The 23,754-nt window shown below is 39.5% G+C and overlaps 2 protein-coding genes across 3 annotated transcripts; one reads left to right on the top strand and one right to left on the bottom strand.

Moving 5' to 3' along the window:
* Nucleotides 1–2,238: 2,238 nt before the first annotated feature.
* LOC104211781 (protein RETICULATA-RELATED 5, chloroplastic-like) lies at nt 2,239–19,822 on the top strand. The gene is made up of 7 exons (XM_070170911.1): nt 2,239–3,051; nt 3,350–3,479; nt 3,748–4,278; nt 17,275–17,382; nt 17,569–18,117; nt 18,462–18,575; nt 19,530–19,822. The coding sequence occupies exons 1-7, from the start codon at nt 2,420–2,422 to the stop codon at nt 19,674–19,676; spliced, it is 2,211 nt and encodes a 736-aa protein (XP_070027012.1). The 5' UTR covers nt 2,239–2,419; the 3' UTR covers nt 19,677–19,822.
* A 581-nt stretch (nt 19,823–20,403) lies between these two features.
* LOC104211780 (arogenate dehydrogenase 1, chloroplastic-like) lies at nt 20,404–22,274 on the bottom strand. 2 transcript variants are annotated; one of them, XM_009760901.2, is made up of 7 exons: nt 21,941–22,274; nt 21,689–21,857; nt 21,415–21,570; nt 21,146–21,228; nt 21,000–21,069; nt 20,791–20,865; nt 20,404–20,706 (listed from the first exon to the last, which is right to left on the bottom strand). In XM_009760901.2, exons 1-7 carry the CDS (start codon nt 22,120–22,122, stop codon nt 20,608–20,610), a joined length of 834 nt encoding a protein of 277 aa, XP_009759203.1. In that variant the 5' UTR covers nt 22,123–22,274; the 3' UTR covers nt 20,404–20,607. The 2 variants fall into 2 exon arrangements, with proteins under 2 accessions (XP_009759203.1, XP_009759204.1); XM_009760902.2 differs by having other exon boundaries at nt 20,404–20,700; nt 21,941–22,273.
* Nucleotides 22,275–23,754: the final 1,480 nt, after the last annotated feature.

Here is a 23,754-nt window from a genome sequence, read left to right on the forward strand (position 1 = left end):
GAGATTTAAAAATTTAGAGACGGAGAACAAGTTGACTCAGGAGGTTGAATTGATGGATAATTAAAATTGATCAGAAATTGGATCACAGAAAATTGGAGACGTATGAGATTGACGAAGAAGACGACGATGGAAAATTTTCCGACCATGAAGCTCTGCAAATTTTCCATAAACTTCAAATTATTTTTTGTCTTTAGATATTTATTTTTTAGTCAATGGATCAACCTCTTACATCGTCAATCTGCTGCAGAGCTTGAAAGAAATCAGATTCCATAGAAGACTCTCCCCAATACTCAGCGTTTAAACAAATGGAATGAAACCCATTTTTCATCGTCAATCTGTCTTTAGATATTTATTTTTTTACTCAGCGTTCATTTTAAGATTTTAAGGTTTAATAAGTTATCTTTCTGCTTAAGTTATATTTGTTGTTCGGCGGTGATTTGGTTGGAAAACTATCAACAGTGATTAAGTTGGGCAAGAAGAACAGGGAAAGAGTTAGGGTACCAAATAATAAATTTATAAAAGAAAAATATGACATTTTGACAAATGGAACCTAAATAACGATTGGATCATAAGTCAGGTATGGAATTGGGTGTTTGAGAGGCTAAAAGATTTAACGGGTTGGAACGATTAAGATGGATCATTAGTGGGTTATTTACAGATCAGATGTGGGTTAGAATGTGATTTTTAATTTTGACCAATAAGCAATTACCACGTCATATATAATAATAATTTTTTATTCAGCAAAGGTCTAGCAGAAATAAGGGCATGAATAAGCCAAATTTTTAACGGTGATGGCAGTTTTTACAAAATAGGTGAACAAAGAATATTTTAAAACCAAAGCGAATAGGTTAGGAACATTTTTGACCCTTCTCCTATATTTTTTGTAATCCTCAAGTGCACTTCCAAAAAAAAAAAAAACGACACTACAGGTTCCGTTTTTACTCTATTTCCATCATTGGACTTTTTCATGAAGATAGAACTTTTAAATGTATATTTTTTGTTTTTACTCTATTTCCATCATTGGATATTTCTTGAAGAAAGAAATTTTAAATGTATATTTTTTGCACATGTTTGTAATTCTGAAATTATTGTGGATGAATATATTAAATAAGAATTGAGAAGAAATAAAATCATGTTGAAGGAGATTGTCTCAAAAGACCTATAAATTCTTGAAATTAATGCAATCAATACAGACTTAACTAAAAATATGACACAATAGAGAAAGAAGATCCATATAGTTGATATCCACTAATGGAAAATAAGTATAGAACTTTTAGTATTAATACTAATATTACCATTATTATTATTACTAGTAATATTTTTTTATAATTAAATTATTTTATAATTTTATTTTATTTGGTATAATGATGACATGAGTTGAGCTTAAATAGAAAATTAGGATTCATATAGCAGACTCCAACTTATTTTGCATTGACGCGTAATGTTATATTTTTCTAAATAATTTTAAGGACATTTCAGTCATTTTAGTATATAATTTTTTTTAGTTAAACACACCAATATTTATTATAAGATTCAAGACTTTTATCTAAATATATAATTATCTATTTATAAAATCAAGTTCAATGTCTTAAAATATAACTTGTCGAACATCAACTTTCAGTCAAACAAACTATACGAACTCATATATTGACTTTTAACATTTTCTCCCATAAAAATCAAAATATATCCTATGGTACACTCTTAATACACGTGGTTTTCATGAAAATTCACAGGAAAAGCCAGCTGATATGGTCTAAAAAAAGGTAATCACTCGAAAACATTATGTAGCAAGTTGGCAATTGTTACTGACGTTGTACTTCAAAGGCCACAAAAATTAGTTGGTTCATGCGACCACTCGTATTGTGCATATCCGACAGGTAAGCAACCCTTGATTTCCAAATATACATACAGAAATGGAAATAATGAAATAAAAAGGCAAAATCACAACCAGAAAAAGACTACCAAAAATCAAACCTTCGTCAAGTACACGTAGGAATATGCATCAAAAGATCCATCAACCAACAAAAAACAAAAATCAATTGGGTCATATCAAATCCTGGATGCCCATCATTTTCTTTTTTTCTTCTTCTTTTCTCATGGTGCAGTATAACCAACATAACATCCAAATAGATTATTGTTAACTATTTTTGATTAAATGAGAAACCTTATAGAAAGATATATATTATGGACATACTTTGGTGGACAGAGTCATTCTGATGAAATAATCTAAATACACCTAAATTGTCATTAGACACTTCTAAAACGTATATTATGGACATGTCATTTGGTACAAGGATGGGATACAAATAACTATTTTCGGTCTCATTTCTTGTTCTTTCCATATATTTCATTTATTTTTCAATCAAGTACATAAAAGAAAGAAAATTGTTGCAGATTTCTTAAGCCTTCAACTGGAAAAATGAAGGCCCACTCAACAAGCCGTTGTATCTCTTTTAGATCACTTCAACTACATGTTCCACCGGCTACTTTACTCCGGCGGAAACATATATTCAAAAGACTCAATTTCCACGTCAGCATTTCAGTCCGTTGTTCGGCCGACGGTACCGATAACTCCGCCGAGGTAATTAGTTCCTCGGCTACAAGGCGTAATGTACTGCTCATGCCTTTACTTACAATCGGAGCTTGTGCTCTTCGGTCGGCAGTGTCCAGAGCGGACGACAAGCCGCCGCCGGAGAGTACGCCGTCTACTCCGGTGACTACAGCTGAGACTCCGTCGCCTGCTCCGGCAGTTAAGGCGGAGGAAAAGAAAGAGGAAGTGATAAATTCGAGGATTTATGACGCGACGGTAATAGGAGAGCCGTTGGCTTTGGGGAAGGACAAGAAGAAGGTGTGGGAGAAGCTCATGAATGCTCGGGTTGTGTATTTAGGCGAAGCCGAGCAAGTTCCGACTCGAGATGATAAGGAATTGGAGCTGGAGATTGTGAAGAATATGAGGAAGAGATGCGCTGAAGCAGAGCGACCCATTTCGTTGGCTTTAGAAGCATTTCCCTCTAATTTACAACAACAACTCAATCAATACATCGCTAGAAGGTTAGAATTCCCTGCCAGTATTTCCATAATTGGTTATTGAAAATAAAATAAAAACTATTTTTTGCCCTATCTGCACAGTATAATATTTCAATGAAGGTGATTCAATTGAACCTCCTTCCTTCAAGCTAGCTCCGCCCCTGAAATAAACCTTGTTTAGGGTTAATGCGATATCGTTATCAAAGAGTTTGTTATAGTCCACTTGTTACATCTATAATATATAGAGAAATTTTCACATGAAATAGTTGCATTGAGATATTTGTATGATACAGTATCTGATGTTATGGACTTGATATTGCAGGATAGATGGAGAGAGTTTAAAATCTTATGTAGCACATTGGCCAACTCAATATTGGCAGGAGTATGAGCCCTTACTAAGTTATTGTCGCGACAATGGGGTTCGGCTGGTCGCATGTGGTTTGCCGCTAGAGGTACTTATTATCTGTGTTTTCATCTATTAGTTGACGGGCATGAACTAGAAATATTTCTGAATCCAGAGGAAAAAGCAGCAAACAATAGTACCTATGAATGATATTCAGCATAAAAAGGATGGACTCCTTTTATTATCATAAAAGATCTCTTCGTTCTTAAAATTCCAATTCTTTTCACTTCCTTTAAGTGCTCTGCATTGATCAACTTTTTCTAGCTTCATAAGTTTCATGTGGAAATGATAAATTTTCTTGTTTTTTTCTGGATTAGGTCCTACGAACAGTTCAAGCAGAAGGTATTCAGGGGCTTTCAAAAGCTGATCATAAGAAATATGCTCCTCCAGCTGGTTCAGGTTTCATCTCAGGCTTTACGTCAATGTCACGCAGATCATCCATTGATGTAAATCTGCTGAACCAGCCTACTCCTTTTGGACCAAGCTCGTATCTCTCTGCACAAGCAAGAGTTGTTGAGGAGTACAACATGTCCCAGATAGTTTTACAAGCAGTGATGGATGATGGAGCAGCTGGTATGCTTGTTGTTGTCACAGGTGCTACCCATGTCATGTATGGATCAAGAGGGACTGGAGTGCCTGCTAGAATTTCAAGGAAGATACAAAAGAAAAATCAAATTGTTTTACTACTTGACCCTGAAAGACAATGGTTAAGGAGGGAGGGAGAAGTTCCTGTTGCTGATTTCTTGTGGTACTCCGCAGCTAGACCTTGTAGCAGAAATTGTTTTGATCGTGCAGAAATTGCCCGTGTGATGAATGCAGCTGGCAGGAGACGAGATGCCTTACCACAGGTTAGTCATTTATGCTTCAAGGTGAAGGACTTTAACTAATCAGCTTCCAAAACTCACATTTGGCTGCAGTCAAACATACAGATTGAATCATTAAAACAGATAGTCTCCTGCTAACTGAGTCTGTCAAGCTTCTGATATGGAGCTTGAAGTTATTAACCAAAAAAATCAGTTATGCTTTACAAGATCTACCAATGCTCCTTCTACCTGAGTTCTTCAGAGTTGGGGTTTCAAAACCAAATTTCTTAGCTTGTACGTTATAGAAATTGAAGAAATGATGAAAAAAGAAAAGCTTGCTTCTTTACACCAAAAGCTTGTCAGATGAAGTTAATAGATTAATAGAATATCTTTAGAATGCACTAACATTCAGTATGGCGAAAAATATACAAATTACCGAACCTCTTATAAATCTTGGAAAAGTTTTAGGCCAAGACATCCATACCACATTTGTAGAGAATACTTCCACCTGGAGATTTGTGATTATGCTTTCTGAAGAGACTTATATCTAATGAAGGACCTGAGATCATTTGGCTGCAGAATCCTGCTCTCAGTCAGTAACCAGAGATGGGAATCTTCACTCTACCTTATCTTGATCTGGTTCAACATAACGTTTTCTTACTATCGCATGTTGTCTTTGCGAGGTATATTCTATATGTGAAGGATATCCTATAACCTCAAACAGCACTATATTCGATGTATGAGGTTCATGTTCGTGATTAAGACCAGTTACTGAATTGAAAATTATGCATCAGTTCACTCTGGTCCATGTTCAATGCTCTCTCCTTGGCTGCTTTATCTGATTCCCTAAGATCCTGTCTAGCTTGACTTGTCTCTGGGCCCATTAGCAATTAGATATTTCTCACTTATTAAAATGAATTCCATTTGCAAATGGACTTTTAGTACTGTGGAGAAGAACTTTTCTGATTGAATCCTACCCTTCCCAGATTTGCAATTATCATGTTCCGGAAGCACCGTCTAGTTTCTCTCATGTGCATCACATCTACTTCATTTTCTTATGATGATGGTGTTCGGGCCAACTTATGCGCACATCGGCTGCTACCTCCCACCAGCACCGATTCTGCTTGAATCTAGCCACTAAAGCATAGGCAAATGGGAAGAAAGAACCTAGTGTTTTCTTCATCAAGAAATAACCTATTGTATTTTGTCTCTGCTAGGATTTGAACCCTGGTCTCCAAGGTTCGCACCACTTCATTAACCACTAGGCTACATCTGCTCACGTCTACTTCATTTTTGAAACCATCTTTTCAAGTGGCAATAACTTTCATACTACAAGACCCACTCCTTGTATAATAAGAGTCCTGCACTGGTGGCATTTATACCATTTACCACAACCTTGACCCGTGAATAGTGTGTTAAAGGTCATTAGATGCAACTTTCTTCGTTCTATCTGCTGTATTGAATTGGTTTTTGATACCTCTGCTTGTTTATTTGTTAGGTATCTTCTCTGCTTTAGCAAGCATCGGTCATATTTTCATCTTCTCTGCTTTAGCAAGCATCGGTCATATTTTCATCTCAGTAGTAAACTAGATCCCACAATTTTTTTTGAAGTTACTCATCATAAACTTTTCTATCACATTTTGTGGACATGGCTTGGCGCACCGGTAAAAGTTGACGCTATGTGACCAAGAGGTCAAGGGTTCAAGCCGCTAAAATAGCCGCTTGCAAAAATGCAAGGTAAGGCTGCGTGCATAATACCTAAGGTAGTTTGGCCCTTCTCCGGGCCCCGCACATAACGGGAGCTTAGTGCACAGGGCTGCCTTTATTTTTATTTTTTTTGAACATGGCTTCCTGGGCATTTAATGGATGCACAAAATATTAGGTGTTAATTGAAAAATCTCTTACTGCAAATGTACTAAATAATTCCAGAAGTAAAGGGGTTACAAGTTTCATAATTCATTACAGGATAATTGCTATTCCGACCAATAAACCGCAACACCCTGCTACTTTCGTATACTACAACCAAGTTTGAGTTTGGATAATAATGCCCGTTAAACATTTGGGTCCCAAAAGCATTAGTAAAAAGGGGCTTGTCCTTTTAGTCTTTGATCAATAAGTGAGAGTGACACAAGGCTTGTCTTTCCGGGTGTAATATATCACATCTTCATAATGGTAGAAAGTAATTGAGATAAAATTGAACTAAGTGGCACAAGGAACTGTTGGAAGTATTTGGTAAGAAACTTCATTCTGGAAGCACGTATTTTTTTCATTTGTGTATTTGAATCAATCAGCACTTTTTCTTATAACCAAATATCCTTGCTTTTTTCAGCTTCAAAACTTGGTGACACTAGGCTCACTTTTTACCCTTCTCCTTCACTAATCAGGATTCGCACTCGTGACGTGCCCCTACAACACATTCCGCTCTGTGCTTATTTGCCTTTGAACCAAATCCCTGGGAGCTATAGCACTTTTTTAATAGGGTGTAAGGCCCCGTGAATTTCCTGCTCAGAACCCCGAATCCCGTGGCGCCAAGTTAGGAGCATGTGTTAGGGTTCACAAAAAAAAAAATTCTTCGCTCGCCGCGGTTCGGACCCCTTTGGATACAGTGCATTAAAAAGTCTAAGAAATAATGTTTTCCAGAGAAGTGCGATTTTGCGGTCGAGAATGCGGTCGCATATCAGGTATGCGAACCGCATAGGGGGCATAGTCACCGCAAAGTGAGTCAGTGTGTTAGTCAAATTTAAGGTTAAATATGCGGTCCACTATGCGATCGCATAACCGATATGTGGACTGCATAGTCGTCGCATAATTTCCTTGGGATTTTGTAAGGAGCAGTTCTGCGGTGCATTATGCGACCGCAGAACGGGTATGTGGACCGCATTTCTGCCGCATACCCAGACAAAATGTTCAGATTTTGGGAGCACTTTTGCGGTCCATTATGCGGGCCGCATTTCCACTTTGCGATCGCAAACCTGACTCGGGCTCCAATTTTCTAAATTTTTATAACCCGACCCCATTTTAATATATAGTCTTTGGGGCTTCATTTGGGGTCATTTTTCTACTGATTTTAGAGAGAGTTGAGAGCATTTTAGAGAGAGAAGGAGGAACCCAACATTCAATCATCCAATCTTGCATCAATTTTCAAGAATCAAAGAAACCAATCACAAGTTCTTCATCTAAGAGGTAAGATTCTATACATTAGACTTTAATTTCGAGTTTGGGGTATAAGATGAGATATTGAGGTATGATTCTTGGGTGTAATACTATTATGTATACATGCATGTACAAATTAGGTTTGTGGAAAGATTGTTGAACATAAATGAGTAAAGATTGGGTTGGGAAATGAAGGAAATCTTGTAAAAGAGATTTGAAATCAAGATGCACAACTAGTATTTGATAAAATGCTCAAACAAGCTGAAACCATGAATACCTTCCTAATTTGTGTTCAATTTTGTTATGTCTCAAAGTAGATTGGGGTTGCTAGAATTTCCGGAACGTCATAGTAACTTAAGGAAATCTTAAACAAGGCATGTATGGCTAAAACCCCCTCCTCTTAGAAATTGAGCTCCCATGGTGCCCGTGTAAGTGTTGTAAGTTCGAAATGTGACTGATGCAATGCTTGTTATGTTAAGTGAATTGATGTTGTGAAAATGTATGTGGTAAGTACTTCTTTATGTGTTTAATGTGCTATTCTTATAAATGGAAGATGTGTGGAGAACATGATTTATGTGCTAAATGCCTAACTGTCATGCCAAGGTTACTTTGGAACTAACATGCCAAACTTGATGAATTTCCTTCTATGCTTATGACTTAAATTGCTTTTGTATATGCCTATGACTTTAAGTGGCAAGGTGAATGTTGGAAATGGGAATAATGTGAAACGTGAGTTATGAAACGTGGAAATTGTGGCCCCAAGCGCCGGTAAACTAATACATGTGTAGCCGAAGATCGGTATAAGATGAATAACGGAAAATGGTAACGTCTCGGGGAGACAGCTTAGCTGATCGGACCGTGATCGGACGCCATGATATATATATACACATGGTGGTAATGTATTGATGATTGAAACTGGAAGGTGTGAATGAAATAATGGTAACGTCTCGGGGAGACGACTTAGCCGATCGGGCCGCGATCGGACTCCGCTCACAGAAGCGGTGGTAATATGGATAATGATGCAACAGTGTGGGGTGCTCCAATCTAAAATTGCAAGAACCCTGTAGAAATCATGTGAACCTTCTTATATTGTTGGCATGGTGCTTATTTGAAACTTTGTTGCCTTTACTATTTCCTCTTTACTCTTGAATGGTTGTTCTTTCTAACAAGATGGTGTTTAGTTATACATACTAGTACTATTCCATGGTACTAACGTCCCTTTTGCCGGGGGCGCTACATTTTTAAATGAATGTAGGTGGCTCTATAGTGGATAGTACCGATCGTATGTAGCAGAGCATCCTTTTCTCAAAATCTTGGTGAGCTCCTTCCTCCTTCAAGGGGTCATGTGGTACACCTTTTGTTATAGATATCCATTTTGAGGTATAGCCGGGGCCTTGTTGCCGGCGTTGTTATCACTGTCTTTTGTATCCTTAGAGGCTCCGTAGACGTTTGTGTGAGTTATGTACGGGTATTGGATAGGTCAATGAACCATGTTGTGACCTTGTACTCTTGCTTTCCTTTAAACTATAACTGTGTGGAATCTTGGACACTTAACTACGATTTAATGTTGTGATATAAAATGAACTAAAATGTTGAATGTACTATCTTTCCTTGTCTAAATAAATGAAAGCATAGTTTCCCTATTCATATTGAGTTGGATGGGGTAGTGTTTTATGAGGCTTGCTCAGTTGGGTTCACTCGATTGAGCACCGGTCGCGCCTCCCGAGGTGGGGCGTGACAAACTTGGTATCAGAGCCTAAGGTTTGGAAGTGTCCTAGGATGTCTCGGAGCCGTGTCTAGTAGAGCCCTTCTTATCGGTGTGTAGTCGACCACATATATAAATTGGAGGCTACTTGGGCATTTAGGAATAACACCCTTCTTTGATGTTCTGGATCGTGCGGTGAAACTGTCCCTCTCTAATCAGTGCAATGTTCTATCTTTTAGTAAATGATACCTAAGAAGAAAGCGAGAACTGGCCAAGCAGCTAATGCCACCTCAGTAGTGGCTGATGATTCACTGCTTGATACTGTTGATGAGGGTAGCCGCCTTGCTAATGCTCTGCCTGGTTCTTCTACTCCAGAGCAGACTACCCCAGTTCCCACACCCGTGGAGGGTACCACCATCCCTCCCGTTGATACTCCTATCCCGCCTCTAGCTCCAGCTTCCGGTTCTGGTATTTCGGATGGGGATCTTAAGAGAGCTATTCAGATGTTGACCCAGCTAGTGGCCTCCCAGGCCTAGAGGTCGAATGTTGCGCCTAGTTCATCCAGCCAGCAAGGGGATTCTACTAGTTCCAGAGTGAACAGATTTCTTCAGTTAGACCCTCCGGTGTTTACAGGTGCCAATCCAGAAGAAGACCCTCAGGATTTTATTGATGAGATGCACAAGACCCTCAGGGTTATGCGTGCAACTGAGACAGAAGGAGTAGAGTTGGCTGCCTACCGCTTGAAAGGGGTGGCCTATTCATGGTTTGAGTTATGGGAAGATTCCCGTGAGGAGGGGAGCCCTCCGGCGAGGTGGAGTGAGTTCGCTGATGCCTTTATAGATCATTTTCTGCTGTTGAGACAAGCGCAACCCATGCAGCGGAGTTCGAAAATCTGAAACAGGGTAGCAGAAGTGTGTGGGAGTACCACATGGAGTTTGCTCGCGTGTCCAAATATGCTATTCACATGTTGCCCACAATGGAGGCTAGGGTGCGTCGGTTTGTTCAGGGCCTTAATCCTTTGACCATTAATGAGTCCTCTACAGCTGCCTTGAATTTTGACATGAATTATGGGAAGATGGTGTGTTTGCTCAGGCTACAGAGAACCGCAAACTGAAGAACAGAATGGAGAGAGAGGGTAACAGAAAGACCCGGTCTGCGGGCAACATGGGTGAGTCACTGGGTGGGGGAAGACCAGCTTTTCGGGGAGGATCATCAGGACCGTCCCAGTCTGTTGCACAGTCTTCAGCTACTGCACCGCCATCAGGGCCCAGCCAGCAGCAGCAGTGGAGTCATTTCAGGCCCAGTCAGGGCAACAGAGGATCCTATCAGCGGGGTCGGTCAGGAGAGAGACCCCAGCAGCAGTAGAGGTCCCCACGCCCCAAGTGCGGGAAGATACATTCAGGGGTTTGCTACTTGGAGTTACCCGTGTGCTATGAATGCAGGATGAGGGGTCACATTCAAAGGTATTGTCATGCATCTCGCCAGGGAGCAGGTAGGGGCATAGCACATTCATCCGGTTCAGCAGTTTCTACATCTTCAGCCCCCTCTCCAGCTCAAGGTACCCCAGCACCCGCAGGGCGATGTGCAGTTAGGGGTGGTGCACAGAGTTCAGGAGGGTCCAGCCGGTTCTATGCTATGAGTGGACGCCAGACTGTAGAGGCTTCCCCAGATGTTGTTATAGGTATTCTGACTGTCCAATCTCATGATGTGTATGCACTTATTGACCCCGGTTCCACCCTGTCATATGTTACCCCTTTTGTTGCTATGGAATTTGGGATAGAACCAGAGCAGCTTCATGAACCTTTCTCAGTATCTACTTCGGTTGGTGAGTCGATTTTGGCTACTCGAGTTTATAGAAGTTGTGTTGTCACGGTGCGTGTTACCATGGCCGATCTTATTGAACTAGGGATGGTGGATTTCGATGTAATAATTGGAATGGATTGGCTCTATTCATGTATTGCCAAGCTTGATTGTCGAACTAGAGCTATGTGGCTTGAGTTTCCTAATGAGCCCGTGGTTGAATGGAAGGGAGATAATGTAGTGCCTAAGGGTCGGTTTATTTCTTACCTTAAGGCCACAAAGATGATCAAGAAGGGGTGTATCTATCATTTAGTCCATGTTACAGACACCGATGCCGAGGCACCTAGCCTTGAGTCCCTACCTGTTGTGAATAAATTTCTGGATGTCCTTCCAGATGAGCTCCCTAGGGTTCCACCAGACAGGGAGATTGACTTTGGGATCAATGTGATGCCAGGCACACAGCCTATATCAATTCCACCTTACAGAATGGCACCAGCGGAATTGAAAAAGCTAAAGGAACAATTAAAGGATTTGCTAGAAAAGGGTTTCAACTGGCCGAGTGTGTCACCGTGGGGCGCACCGGTCTTGTTTGTAAAGATGAAAGATGGTTCGCTACGGATGTGTATTGACTACCGGCAACTCAACAAAGTCACAATTAAAAATAAATATCCCCTTCCTAGGATAGATGACTTGTTTGATCAATTGCAGGGTGCTGTGTGTTTTTCAAAGGTTGACTTGCGGTCCGGGTATCATCAATTGAAGATAAGGGAGCAGGATATTCCAAAGACAGCTTTCAGGACTCGGTATGGGCACTTTGAATTTCTGGTAATGTCTTTTGGGCTAACAAATGCCCCGGCAACTTTCATGGATCTTATGAATCGAGTCTTCAAGCCATTTCTAGACTCCTTGGTGATAGTATTCATTGATGATATTCTCGTATATTCCCGAAGTCAAGAGGATCATGCTAACCATCTCAGGGCAGTTCTGCAGACCCTTCAGCAACATCAACTGTATGCTAAGTTTTCGAAGTGTGAATTTTGGCTTGAATCCGTCACGTTCTTGGGTCATGTCGTCTCCAGGGGAGGAATTATGGTTGATCCTCAAAAGATTGCGGCAGTGAAGAAATGGCCTAGGCCTACCACTCCAACAGAGATTCGCAGTTTCTTAGGTTTGGATGGGTACTACCGAAGATTTGTGGAGGGGTTTCTACTCTTGCCTCTCCATTGACTAAATTGACCCAGAAAGCAGTTAAGTTCCAGTGGTCCGATGCTTGTGAAAGGAGCTTCCAGGAATTGAAATCAAGACTGACTACAACGCCGGTGTTAACCCTACCAGAGGGTACAGAGGGATTTGTGGTATATTGCGATGCTTCCTGGATCGGGCTTGGGTGTGTGTTAATGCAACACGGCAAGGTTATAGCCTACGTTTCTAGGCAACTCAAGAATCATGAAAAGAACTATCCAACTCATAACTTAGAGCTTGCGGCAGTGGTGTTTGCGCTAAAGATTTGGCGACATTATTTGTATGGGGTCCATGTGGATATATTTACGGATCATAAGAGCCTCCAATATATTTTCAAACAGAAGAGTTGAATCTGAGACAGAGAAGATGGCTAGAGTTACTCAAAGACTATGACATGGATATCCTCTATCACCCGGGAAAGGCTAATGTTGTAGCGGATGCTCTTAGTCGAAAATCCATGGGAAGTTTAGCTCATTTGGAGGCCCATCAGAGGACATTGGCCAGGGAGGTTCACCAGTTGGTTAGTTTGGGAGTTCGCCTTGCTGACTCTAATGAAGGAGGGGTAATCGTGCATAATAGGGCTGAATCATCGCTTGTGGCAGAGGTGAAAGAGAAGCAATTCGTGGATCCGTTGTTAGCACAACTGAGAGAGGGGATTCTCAAACACAAAACCACAGCTTTTTCCTTTGGCATGAATGATGGTACCCTACGGTACCAAGACCGCCTATGTGTTCCTAATACCGACGGTCTTCGGGAAAGGATCATGGCAGAAGCTCACACTTCCAGGTATTCCGTGCACCCAGGTTCCACGAAAATGTATCATGATCTCAAGGAAATTTATTGGTGGAATAACATGAAGAAAGATGTGGCGGACTTTGTGGCAAAATGTCCGAATTGTCAGCAAGTAAAGGCCGAACACCAAAGGCCCGGTGGATTGGCTCAAAGCATAGCAATTCCAATGTGGAAATGGGAGATGATCAACATGGATTTTGTGGTAGGGTTACCACGCACTCCGCGCAAGTTTGACTCAATTTGGGTGATTGTTGATCGACTCACAAAGTCAGCGCACTTCCTGCCAGTCAAATCTATCGACACAATGGAACGGTATGCTCAGTTGTATATCAAAGAAATAGTCAGGTTACATGGCACTCCAGTCTCAATCATTTCAGATCGAGGGGCTCAGTTCACAGCCAACTTTTGGAAGAAGTTTCAGCAAGGTTTGGGTACGCAGGTAAATCTTAGCACAACTTTTCATCCACAAACCGATGGTCAAGCATAGCGGACTATTCAGACGCTTGAAGACATGTTGCGCGCTTGTACTCTTGATTTTAAGGGTAGTTAGGATGACCATTTGCCACTCATAGAATTTGCTTACAACAACAGCTTCCACGCTAGTATCCAGATGGCACCATTCGAAGTACTGTATGGTAGGAGATGTAGGTCTCCCATTGGGTGGTTCGAAGTTGGAGAAGCGGAATTGATAGGGCCGGACCTCGTGCATCAGGCCATGGAGAAAGTCAAGATTATTAAGGAGAGATTGAAAACTGCTCAGAGTCGCCAAAAATCCTATTCGGATGTGCGTCGCAGAGATTTAGAGTTCAAAGAAGATGATTGGGTATTTCTGAAGGTTTCCCCTATGAAGGGCATCATGCGGTTCGGAAAGAAGGGAAAATTGAGTCGAGGTATGTCGGACCGTACAAAATCTTTCAGAGGATTGGTCAGGTGGCATACGAGCTCGAGCTGCCACCCGAGATGTCAATGGTACACCCGGTTTTTCATGTGTCCATGTTGAGAAAGGTAGTGGGAGATCCATCCTCTATTGTGCCAGTTGAGACTATTGAGGTTAATGAAGAGCTGTCATATGAAGAAGTTCCAGTTGCCATTCTTGATAGACAAGTTCGGAAATTGAGGAATAAGGAAATTGCATCCGTGAAAGTGTTATGGCGAAACCAGCAAGTTGAGGAAGCCACTTGGGAAGCCAAGGATGAGATGAAAAAGAAGTACCCACATTTGTTCGAATAGTCATGTAATAGCTTTTATGCACTTAGCTCCTATGAACTCTTATCTTCTGATTTGATCTATGTAAAACTGTCCTGTTTTGGTTATATATATACGTGTTGCCAATGCGGCCATGGTTAGTATTGTACGAGTTATGTCGCCTTATATCCATGGAATGTGTACCCGCTGCTAGGATATGTTTCTGGGGCTCTCTGACAGGTGGATAGGCCTAAATACAAAGGAAACTCTAGCGAAATTTTCGGAAATATAGGGAGTTAGCTAAATTTGGGGACTGGCAACATGTTTCAGGTTATAAAGACCAGAAGATTGCACTAAGACTGTTAATAAGTGAACCTTGATCCTCATTCGAGGACGAATGATCTTAAGTGGGGAGGATGTAAGGTCCCGTGAATTTCCTACTCAGAACCCCGAATCCCGTGGTGCCAAGTTAGGAGCATGTGTTAGGGTTCACAAAAAAAAAAAATTCTTCGCAGCGAGCTTGCTCGCCGCGGTTCGGACCCCTTTGGATACAGTGCATTAAAAAGTCTAAGAAATAATGTTTTCCAGAGAAGTGCGATTTTGCGGTCGAGAATGCGGTCGCATATCAGGTATGCGAACCGCATAGGGGGCATAGTCACCGCAAAGTGAGTCAGTGTGTTAGTCAAATTTAAGGGTAAATATGCGGTCCACTATGCGATCGCATAACCGATATGTGGACTGCATAGTCGTCGCATAATTTCCTTGGGATTTTGTAAGGAGCAGTTCTGCGGTGCATTATGCGACCGCAGAACGGGTATGTGGACCGCATTTCTGCCGCATACCCAGACAAAATGTTCAGATTTTGGGAGCACTTTTGCGGTCCATTCTGCGGGCCGCATTTCCACTTTGCGATCGCAAATGAGATCGCAGACCTGACTCGGGCTCCAATTTTCTAAATTTTTATAACCCGACCCCATTTTAATATATAGTCTTTGGGGCTTCATTTGGGGTCATTTTTCTACTGATTTTAGAGAGAGTTGAGAGCATTTTAGAGAGAGAAGGAGGAACCCAACATTCAATCATCCAATCTTGCATCAATTTTCAAGAATCAAAGAACCCAATCACAAGTTCTTCATCTAAGAGGTAAGATTCTATACATTAGACTTTAATTTCGAGTTTGGGGTATAAGATGAGATATTGAGGTATGATTCTTGGGTGTAATACTATTATGTATACATGCATGTACAAATTAGGTTTGTGGAAAGATTGTTGAACATAAATAAGTAAAGATTGGGTTGGGAAATGAAGGAAACCTTGTAAAAGAGATTTGAAATCAAGATGCACAACAAGTGTTTGATAAAATGCTCAAACAAGCTGAAACCATGAATACCTTCCTAATTTGTGTTCAATTTTGTTATGTCTCAAAGTAGATTGGGGTTTCTAGAATTTCCGGAACGTCATAGTAACTCAAGGAAAGCTTAAACAAGGTATGTATGGCTAAAACCCCCTCCTCTTAGAAATTGAGCTCCCATGGTGCCCGTGTAAGTGTTGTAAGTTCGAAACGTGACTGATGCAATGCTTGTTATGTTAAGTGAATTGATGTTGTGAAAATGTATGTGGTAAGTACTTCTTTATGTGTTTAATGTGCTATTCTTGTAAATGGAAGATGTGTGGAGAACATGATTTATGTGCTAAATGCCTAACTGTCATGCCAAGGTTACTTTGGAACTAACATGCCAAACTTGATGAATTTCCTTCTATGCTTATGACTTAAATTGCTTTTGTATATGCCTATGACTTTAAGTGGCAAGGTGAATGTTGGAAATAGGAATAATGTGAAACGTGAGTTATGAAACGTGGAAATTGTGGCCCCAAGCGCCGGTAAACTAATACATGTGTAGCCGAAGATCGGTATGAGATGAATAACGGAAAATGGTAACGTCTCGGGGAGACAGCTTAGCTGATCGGACCGTGATCGGACGCCATGATATATATATACACATGGTGGTAATGTATTGATGATTGAAACTGGAAGGTGTGAATGAAATAATGGTAACGTCTCGGGGAGACGACTTAGCCGATCGGGCCGTGATCGGACTCCGCTCACAGAAGCGGTGGTAATATGGATAATGATGCAACAGTGTGGGGTGCTCCAATCTAAAATTGCAAGAACCCTGTAGAAATCATGTGAACCTTCTTATATTGTTGGCATGATGCTTATTTGAAACTTTGTTGCCTTTACTATTTCCTCTTTACTCTTGAATGGTTGTTCTTTCTAACAAGATGGTGTTTAGTTATACATACTAGTACTATTCCATGGTACTAACGTCCCTTTTGCCGGGGGCGCTACATTTTTAAATGAATGTAGGTGGCTCCATAGTGGATAGTACCGATCGTATGTAGCAGAGCATCCTTTTCTCAAAATCTTGGTGAGCCCCTTCCTCCTTCAAGGGGTCATGTGGTACACCTTTTGTTATAGACATCCATTTTGAGGTATAGCCGGGGCCTTGTTGCCGACGTTGTTATCACTGTCTTTTGTATCCTTAGAGGCTCCGTAGACGTTTGTGTGGGTTATGTACGGGTATTGGATAGGTCAATGAACCATGTTGTGACCTTGTACTCTTGCTTTCCTTTAAACTATAACTGTATGGAATCTTGGACACTTAACTACGATTTAATGTTGTGATATAAAATGAACTAAAATGTTGAATGTACTATCCTTCCTTGTCTAAATAAATGAAAGCATGGTTTCCCTATTCATATTGAGTTGGATGGGTAGTGTTTTATGAGGCTTGCTCAGTTGGGTTCACTCGATTGAGCGCCGGTCGCGCCTCCCGAGGTTGGGGCGTGACACAGGGTTTCCGTGAGATTGTAGAGTCACGGATCCTGTAGCTACAATGGTAATATCTGTGGAATACATATTCCTCTTACTGTTTTCCTGATGTCCCATCTGTTGTGGTTAATTGACACTTCATAGTAGAAAGTCGAAGTAATTACTATCCATGGCTTCAAATTTCAACTAAGATACACTACTTGCAACTTGAAAGTATCTGGTACTGCAGCCGTTGAAAATGTTTACATGCTAGTAATTGTGCGTATTCTGTTGAGTTGCACTCTGAGGAACTTTATCTCATTACAGTAGCGACTTATTCTTTTTTTTTCAGGATCTTCAAAATGGATTAGATCGTGGTCTGGTGTCTCCGGAAGTGCTGCAGAACTTTTTTGATCTAGAGCAATATCCTTTCATTTCAGAATTAACTCATCGCTTTCAGGTGTGTGCTATGATAAACATCTATTTTTACACCACCAGAAGGAGAAAAGAGCATGAATAAAGAAAGAAAAACTTAAATAAAAAGGATAAATTTTTTCTCTCTTTATTTTGTTTATTTTACGCTTGTAATTGTGTATAAAGAAAATGCTAAGTTGGTCGAAGTTGAAAAAAACTTGTTCTGATGCAGGGTTTTAGAGAGAGATTGTTGGCCGATCCTAAATTTCTACATCGATTAGCTATTGAAGAAAGTATATCAATAACAACAACTCTCTTGGCACAGTATGAGAAACGTAGAGAAAATTTCTTTGAAGAGCTTGATTATGTTATTACAGACACTGCCAGGGGTATAGTCGTGGATTTTTTCACAGTGTGGCTTCCTGCTCCAACGATTTCTTTCTTGCCAGTTGCTGATGATGTTGATGCGCCTAAGAGCGTGGAAGCATTGAAAGGCCTCCTGGGTTCTATCCCAGATAATGCTTTTCAGAAAAATCTTGCTGGGAAGGATTGGAATATGAGCCACAGAGTTGCATCTGTGCTTGTTGGTGGCCTTAAATTGACCGGTGTAGGATTTGTTTCTAGCATCGGCGCAGTGGCTTCATCAAATATCTTGTATGCAATACGCAAAGCCTTAAATCCGACCTTTACTACTATCCAAAAGAGCAAGCGGTCTCCAATACTGAAAACAGCGCTTGTGTATTCATCATTTCTTGGTACATCTGCAAATCTACGGTATCAGGTACCTTAAAAATCCACATATGCTTGAAAGTTTAGTCTTTCATACCATTGTTTTCAGATCCAAGATGATGATTATTTATTTTCATTGGATATATCCCTTTCAAGTTTTAAAAGAAAGGCCATTGAACGGAAAAATCTGATTCTTAATCCGCTTTGGTCCCTTCATCTTTTACTAATATGTTTGACACGAGCGTTCACTCAAACATATAGTAGATGTTACTTTAGAATACCTATCTAACAATGATTGAACTGTTAGTTCTATAGGTTGGTGCCTTTTCAAGTTCCTTAACTTCCTATTAAGGTGTTTTAGGTTCAACTAAACATAACAATATACTTGAAATGCAGGTTATTGCAGGATTAGTAGAACACCGGATTGCAGATCAATTAGCGGACCAAACATTACTTGTAAATATGCTATCTTTTGTTGTTCGAACGATCAACTCCTACTGGGGAACCCAGGTTAGATATGGCCTAAAATTCGTTGAAGTTAATTTTTTTCTTCTTCTTTTTCTTATGAGTAACCGATGATGAACTTCTTTATGAGTATCGCAGTGACTAGTCATGTAGGCATAGGTAATGATAATCGAGAAATTCTCGAGGTCAAGTTGGCGCATGGTTCGGAACTCAGTGGATAATATGGCTGTCCCTCTACCCTACTTAAAACCTTTTATTCAAATTTCCCATTCTTTTCCATTATTTTCCTGGTCTTTATCTTTCGTCCGCTCCATTCCCAATTAGCCTTTTTTTTTTCTTGCAAAAAAAAATTGACACTTAGAAACATAGTAGGAGATACTGCTTTTCTTTCAAGAGAAGATCCCTCTAACCTCACAGTAGCTTTGAAGTAAGATGCAATGAACGAGTAATGTTACCAAACAAAACAAATCAGATTCGAACCAGGGTAATGAGCCCTACTGATCCAAGCAAATCCTCCAATAATGAACTGAACAAATACAAGTACTAATTAAGGGACTAGACTGTAGGAACATAATTACACTTGAAAGAGAAATAAGGAGAGAGACTAAGAAGAACAGAGAAGGTGGGACAGGAAACTAGAAAAGGGAATGAGAGGGACCAGATAATTCTCAAAACCATAGGATTTTCCCTATCATACTACTATTATTTATTTCTCCCATTATCCAAATTCATGCCTCACATGCTGTTATTCCCGGGTCTCACACATTGTTTTCTAACCTCCCAAACTTGCACTCCCATAGCCTCTTGCCAATTTCATTCATAATATAAGAGTTCAATGACTATTTCACATTTGGTTTGTTTCTTACTGTAAACGTTGTAGCGTTTAAGTTATTCGCCTTTCTTCGTTTTACTGATCATTCATCTACCTATCATCTCATTAGTGATAAAGTAATTTTCTGTTTGCAAATAATTAATACTTCTGTATCTCTTCTTCCGCAGCAATGGATCGACCTTGCACGGCTTACAGGATTGCAGGCTCAAAAGAGTGAGCAAGTTTCGGATCTTGCTCCAGATTCAGCAAATCCTGCTGCCGTTGGTTGCAATACACCAGAAGATACCAATATTGACGAAATCAACAATCAATAGTAACAGTGTCACTTCCTTATCTTCTCCTCTACTTTCTAGCATAACTTGTAAGCAGCAGTTTTGATTCTTTGCTGTATATCATTCATCTTTTAGCATGTCAATATATACATAGTTGAAACACACGTCCAATAAATCTTTTTGATTCATAGACTCGATCTACTTTGCCGAGAATAAAAGCTGGCTGAAGCTACATTAGAGCACTGTATACCTCTAAGCGAATACAGCAGCACTGGATACGTTTAAACACAATTGACTTTAGTTGCACTTGGACACCTTATTAATAATTAAAACTTTAAAATTGCATTTTTTTTTGCTGAAGATAGTGAAATATAGGAACTTACTGCGACAATCTGATACTATCAACACCGAACAATGAGATAAACTTTGTTTATCTAAGTTGCTGAATACAAGGTACTTAACTTACAAAAACTGAGAATCTTGTAAATGGCGAGGTGGACATCATTGATGAGCCCTATCTCTCAAAGTACGTCTATGCGCCAGCATTTGGTAATGTAGACTAGTAAAAGAGGAATAGAGGAAAAGGATAAAAACATGTACGCGAAAGATGCGCAGAAGCCAAGTTTTGATGGCTGTTTTCCCGCTTATTATTTAGTGCTTGAGAAATAGTTGCTACAGAGATTTGGATAAATTGAGAATACTTTAGAGTACATTGTCAAAATTGACTTCTCAAGAAATGTTTTAGTAAAAGTTGCAAACAAAGATAATCTTGATACAAGGCAATGAAACATTTTTATTGTCAGTTTTTAACCAAATGCCTTTCGTTTTTGAAGTACATTGTCGAAACTGAGTTCTCACGAAATGTTTTAGTAAACAATGCAACCAAAATCATCTTAATGATACAACAAATGAAACATTACAAGACCAAGAAAGCGAGTTATAAAGTTCCCATTCATTAGCATCCTTCAGCAGACTAGAACTTAGATATGATAGGATCCTGCAGCTCCTTCGACCTCTCTTCAAGCTTCTGTTTAGTTTTCTCCACTGCTACTTCTAAATTTTTCATCTGCACCTTCATTTTTATGTTCAGCATTTCTTCTCTTTTTGCTACTAAGAAATTATGATTCAGTTGCAGAATACGAAAATAGTATTATACCTGTTGCCTGGCAAACCTATTGTGTATGAATAGCCCGCTGAATAGATCAAAACTATCTCTAACTGAGCTCTCCTTCTGCATGTTGTCCAATTTTAGTGTGTAACAAAAAACCAGAGATCTCAGAAGTTGAAAGTTAGTTCTAGAGGAAAAACACGCTTAATTTGCTACAAGTATAATCTTGAAAAGGTACAAGTCAATGTTGTATTTACCACTTGAACAAGTTTCTGAAATCCCTTCGTGTCTATGGGGGTGGGTTCAACCTCCATTTCGGATAAGATCCTGTTAGGTGAAGAAGATTAATAGTAGTTGGTAATTGTGATGACCTCTTTCTACAGTTGTAGGTGACACAAGTTACCTGCCAATTGTGTGAGTCAGAAATTGACTTCGAGCAGCCAATTTGTCATGCTCTTCACAAGTCATTTCCAGCATTTTGCACCCCTGCAACAGAAGATTCGTGCAATACTCAGATATGGGGTTCTCTTTCCTCAGTTTTCCAGTCAATACAGGAGAATTTCAGCTCAAGGAGCTAGTAATAGAATGAACCATGCTAGTCTAGCTAGCCAAAATCAATGAGAAAGTAATAACATTGACGAACACAACTTTGGGCATATTTGAACTTCTTACCTCACTTGAGAATATTTGCAGAAAACTGGAACACAGAGATTTATCTCTAATTCGAATCATGTCGTACATAAAAGTCAAATCAGTCCATCCATCTTTTCCACTTTGTGGTCCAAACATTGGGTGAGTACACAGCAAGTCGCACTCCTCGGGCAATATCTTTCGAACACATAGTATGCAACCGTTGTTAGACATATTACTGTTCAACATACAAACGTATGTGAAGCTGCAGAAGTCAAAAGTCTTGAAATTAATAATGTTGGTGTGAATTGCATACTCGCAAAAGGACATCTTTTGGGTGTTCTTTAACTGAGAGTACATCAACGAAAAGTGTAGGCCGCTTGAGACAATGGAATGGTATGGACTCTACAACTCGTGATAGAGACAGTATCGACGTGCTAATTATAATAACCTCATTGTCTGATTCAAGAAATGCACCCATATCCCTGCAAGTGAATAAATGAACATAAGCAGTCATTAGCTGGAAAAGTTGTTCATTCTTTATTATCGAGAAATCGTCTGCATATACCTGAAGAATAGGATACCCAAATTTGCGCACAAGTCTGAATAATCTGATCTAGAAGTAGCCCTGATTATATGGCCTTGTTTTATCATGGTTTTGGTCAAAAACTGTGCGAAAGGACCAAATCCAATTATGCCTATACGCATAGTTCTTTGTTGGGAAGACGAAGAAGAAGATGAAGGAGACATGGTGCGAGAGAGAAAAAGATAACAGCGGCAAAGGCGAGGAAGAAGATGTACGTAATTAATGGGGTTTTATCTGACCAAGTAATGTGGGGTTTAATGAATCGGACACGTCTTATACTTTTCTCAGTACAGGGAGGCCGGTCAAAATGTTGTGATGCGACGAGCAAACGCGGGACGCTAGCTATAAAAAAGACCGAAACGGAAACGACTCTACGTCTTTTTTAAATGTCCCTTCTGGGATGTCGTGTTCGGTTGTCCGACGATGAAAAGCACCAAACTAGATCGGATATGGTTTTGCGTACAAGTTTATCATTAAAATCTAGGAATTTTTACATTCCTATGCCATATAGGAAATTATATTATCCTCAATGTTTAAGGTTTGATATAATTACATTTAGTATACTTAATTACCAATTATATACCATTAGTGGTTTTTAAGGGTATTAATTACACTCCTAATTTAATGGTACCGTATATTCCTTATAATACCACTCTTCCCACGTTTCTCTCTCCAATTCCCACACCTTCACCCACGTTTCCTTCCCACACCCACGATTTCTGTTTCAAAATCCCATTATTTCTTCCATAGCCAAGGCTTTGAATTCGAATTTGGGTTTTCAAAAGACATTGTTTGTTTGGATTGGATGTTGTTGCAAAGAATTGAAAATTCTCTCTACGTCTCTCTCTATCTCGCAATCCCAAATTTCAGTAATATAAGAGGAAAGGAAAAGAGAGCAACAATTCCACCATTGACATCTATTAAAAAGCTTTGAAGCTTTGAATTCTAATTTGGGTTTTCAAAAATCATTATTTGTTTGGATTGGGTGTTGTTGTAAATAATTGGGAATATGGTTTGGAGTTTATATCTCAATTTTTGAGGGGTTTTGGTGAAGATTAGACTTGGTTTTGGCTGAATTTCAGATTGAAACTTGAAGAAGAAGAAGACATGACATACATTATATTGCAGAAATTGTAGATAAATTGTAGAAAAATTGTAGACTGTTGTTTATTTATTTTTGAGCTTTGTGTTTTTGTGTTAAAAGTTTTGATGGGAGCTTGTTATTCCACTTCGTCTGTTTTGGAGCAAACTTGTGCAGAGGAGAAGATGTTTTTAAGTTATATATATTGCTATACCTTTAAATTCAAGAAAGTATGGTTGTATTGTATTTAAAAGAGGCATAAATTTGTAGAATATGTTGAATGTGAGGAATGAGTCAAATAAGACTTACAATGGCTTGGTTTCTACATTTAATCTACAACAAAACTACATATCATTTGAAAAATTAATATGAAAATACTGAATTTCAATGTTTCTACGAATTATCTACAAAATTTCTTAGGAAGATCTATCCTTTCAGCATGTTTTTTTGGATTCCATATTTAGCATAGCAGTTTCGTAAGGAGTAACAAGAGCATATAGGAGAATCACAGAATTGTAGCATAATCGGGATTTTCGACATAATTGCGTTTTTTGCAGAAGATTTGTAGAAGTTTTAGTCATTTTTGATTTGTGAAAACAGAAAACAAAGCATTTATAATCAGAACACAAATAATCTACAATTTATCGACAAAATATCTACAAACTGGGTACATTGAATTTTACTATCCCAATTCTCATTCAATTGTAGCATAATT

This window comes from Nicotiana sylvestris, chromosome 3 (genome assembly GCF_000393655.2).
Source record: "Nicotiana sylvestris chromosome 3, ASM39365v2, whole genome shotgun sequence".
Taxonomy (NCBI): Eukaryota; Viridiplantae; Streptophyta; class Magnoliopsida; order Solanales; family Solanaceae; genus Nicotiana; species Nicotiana sylvestris.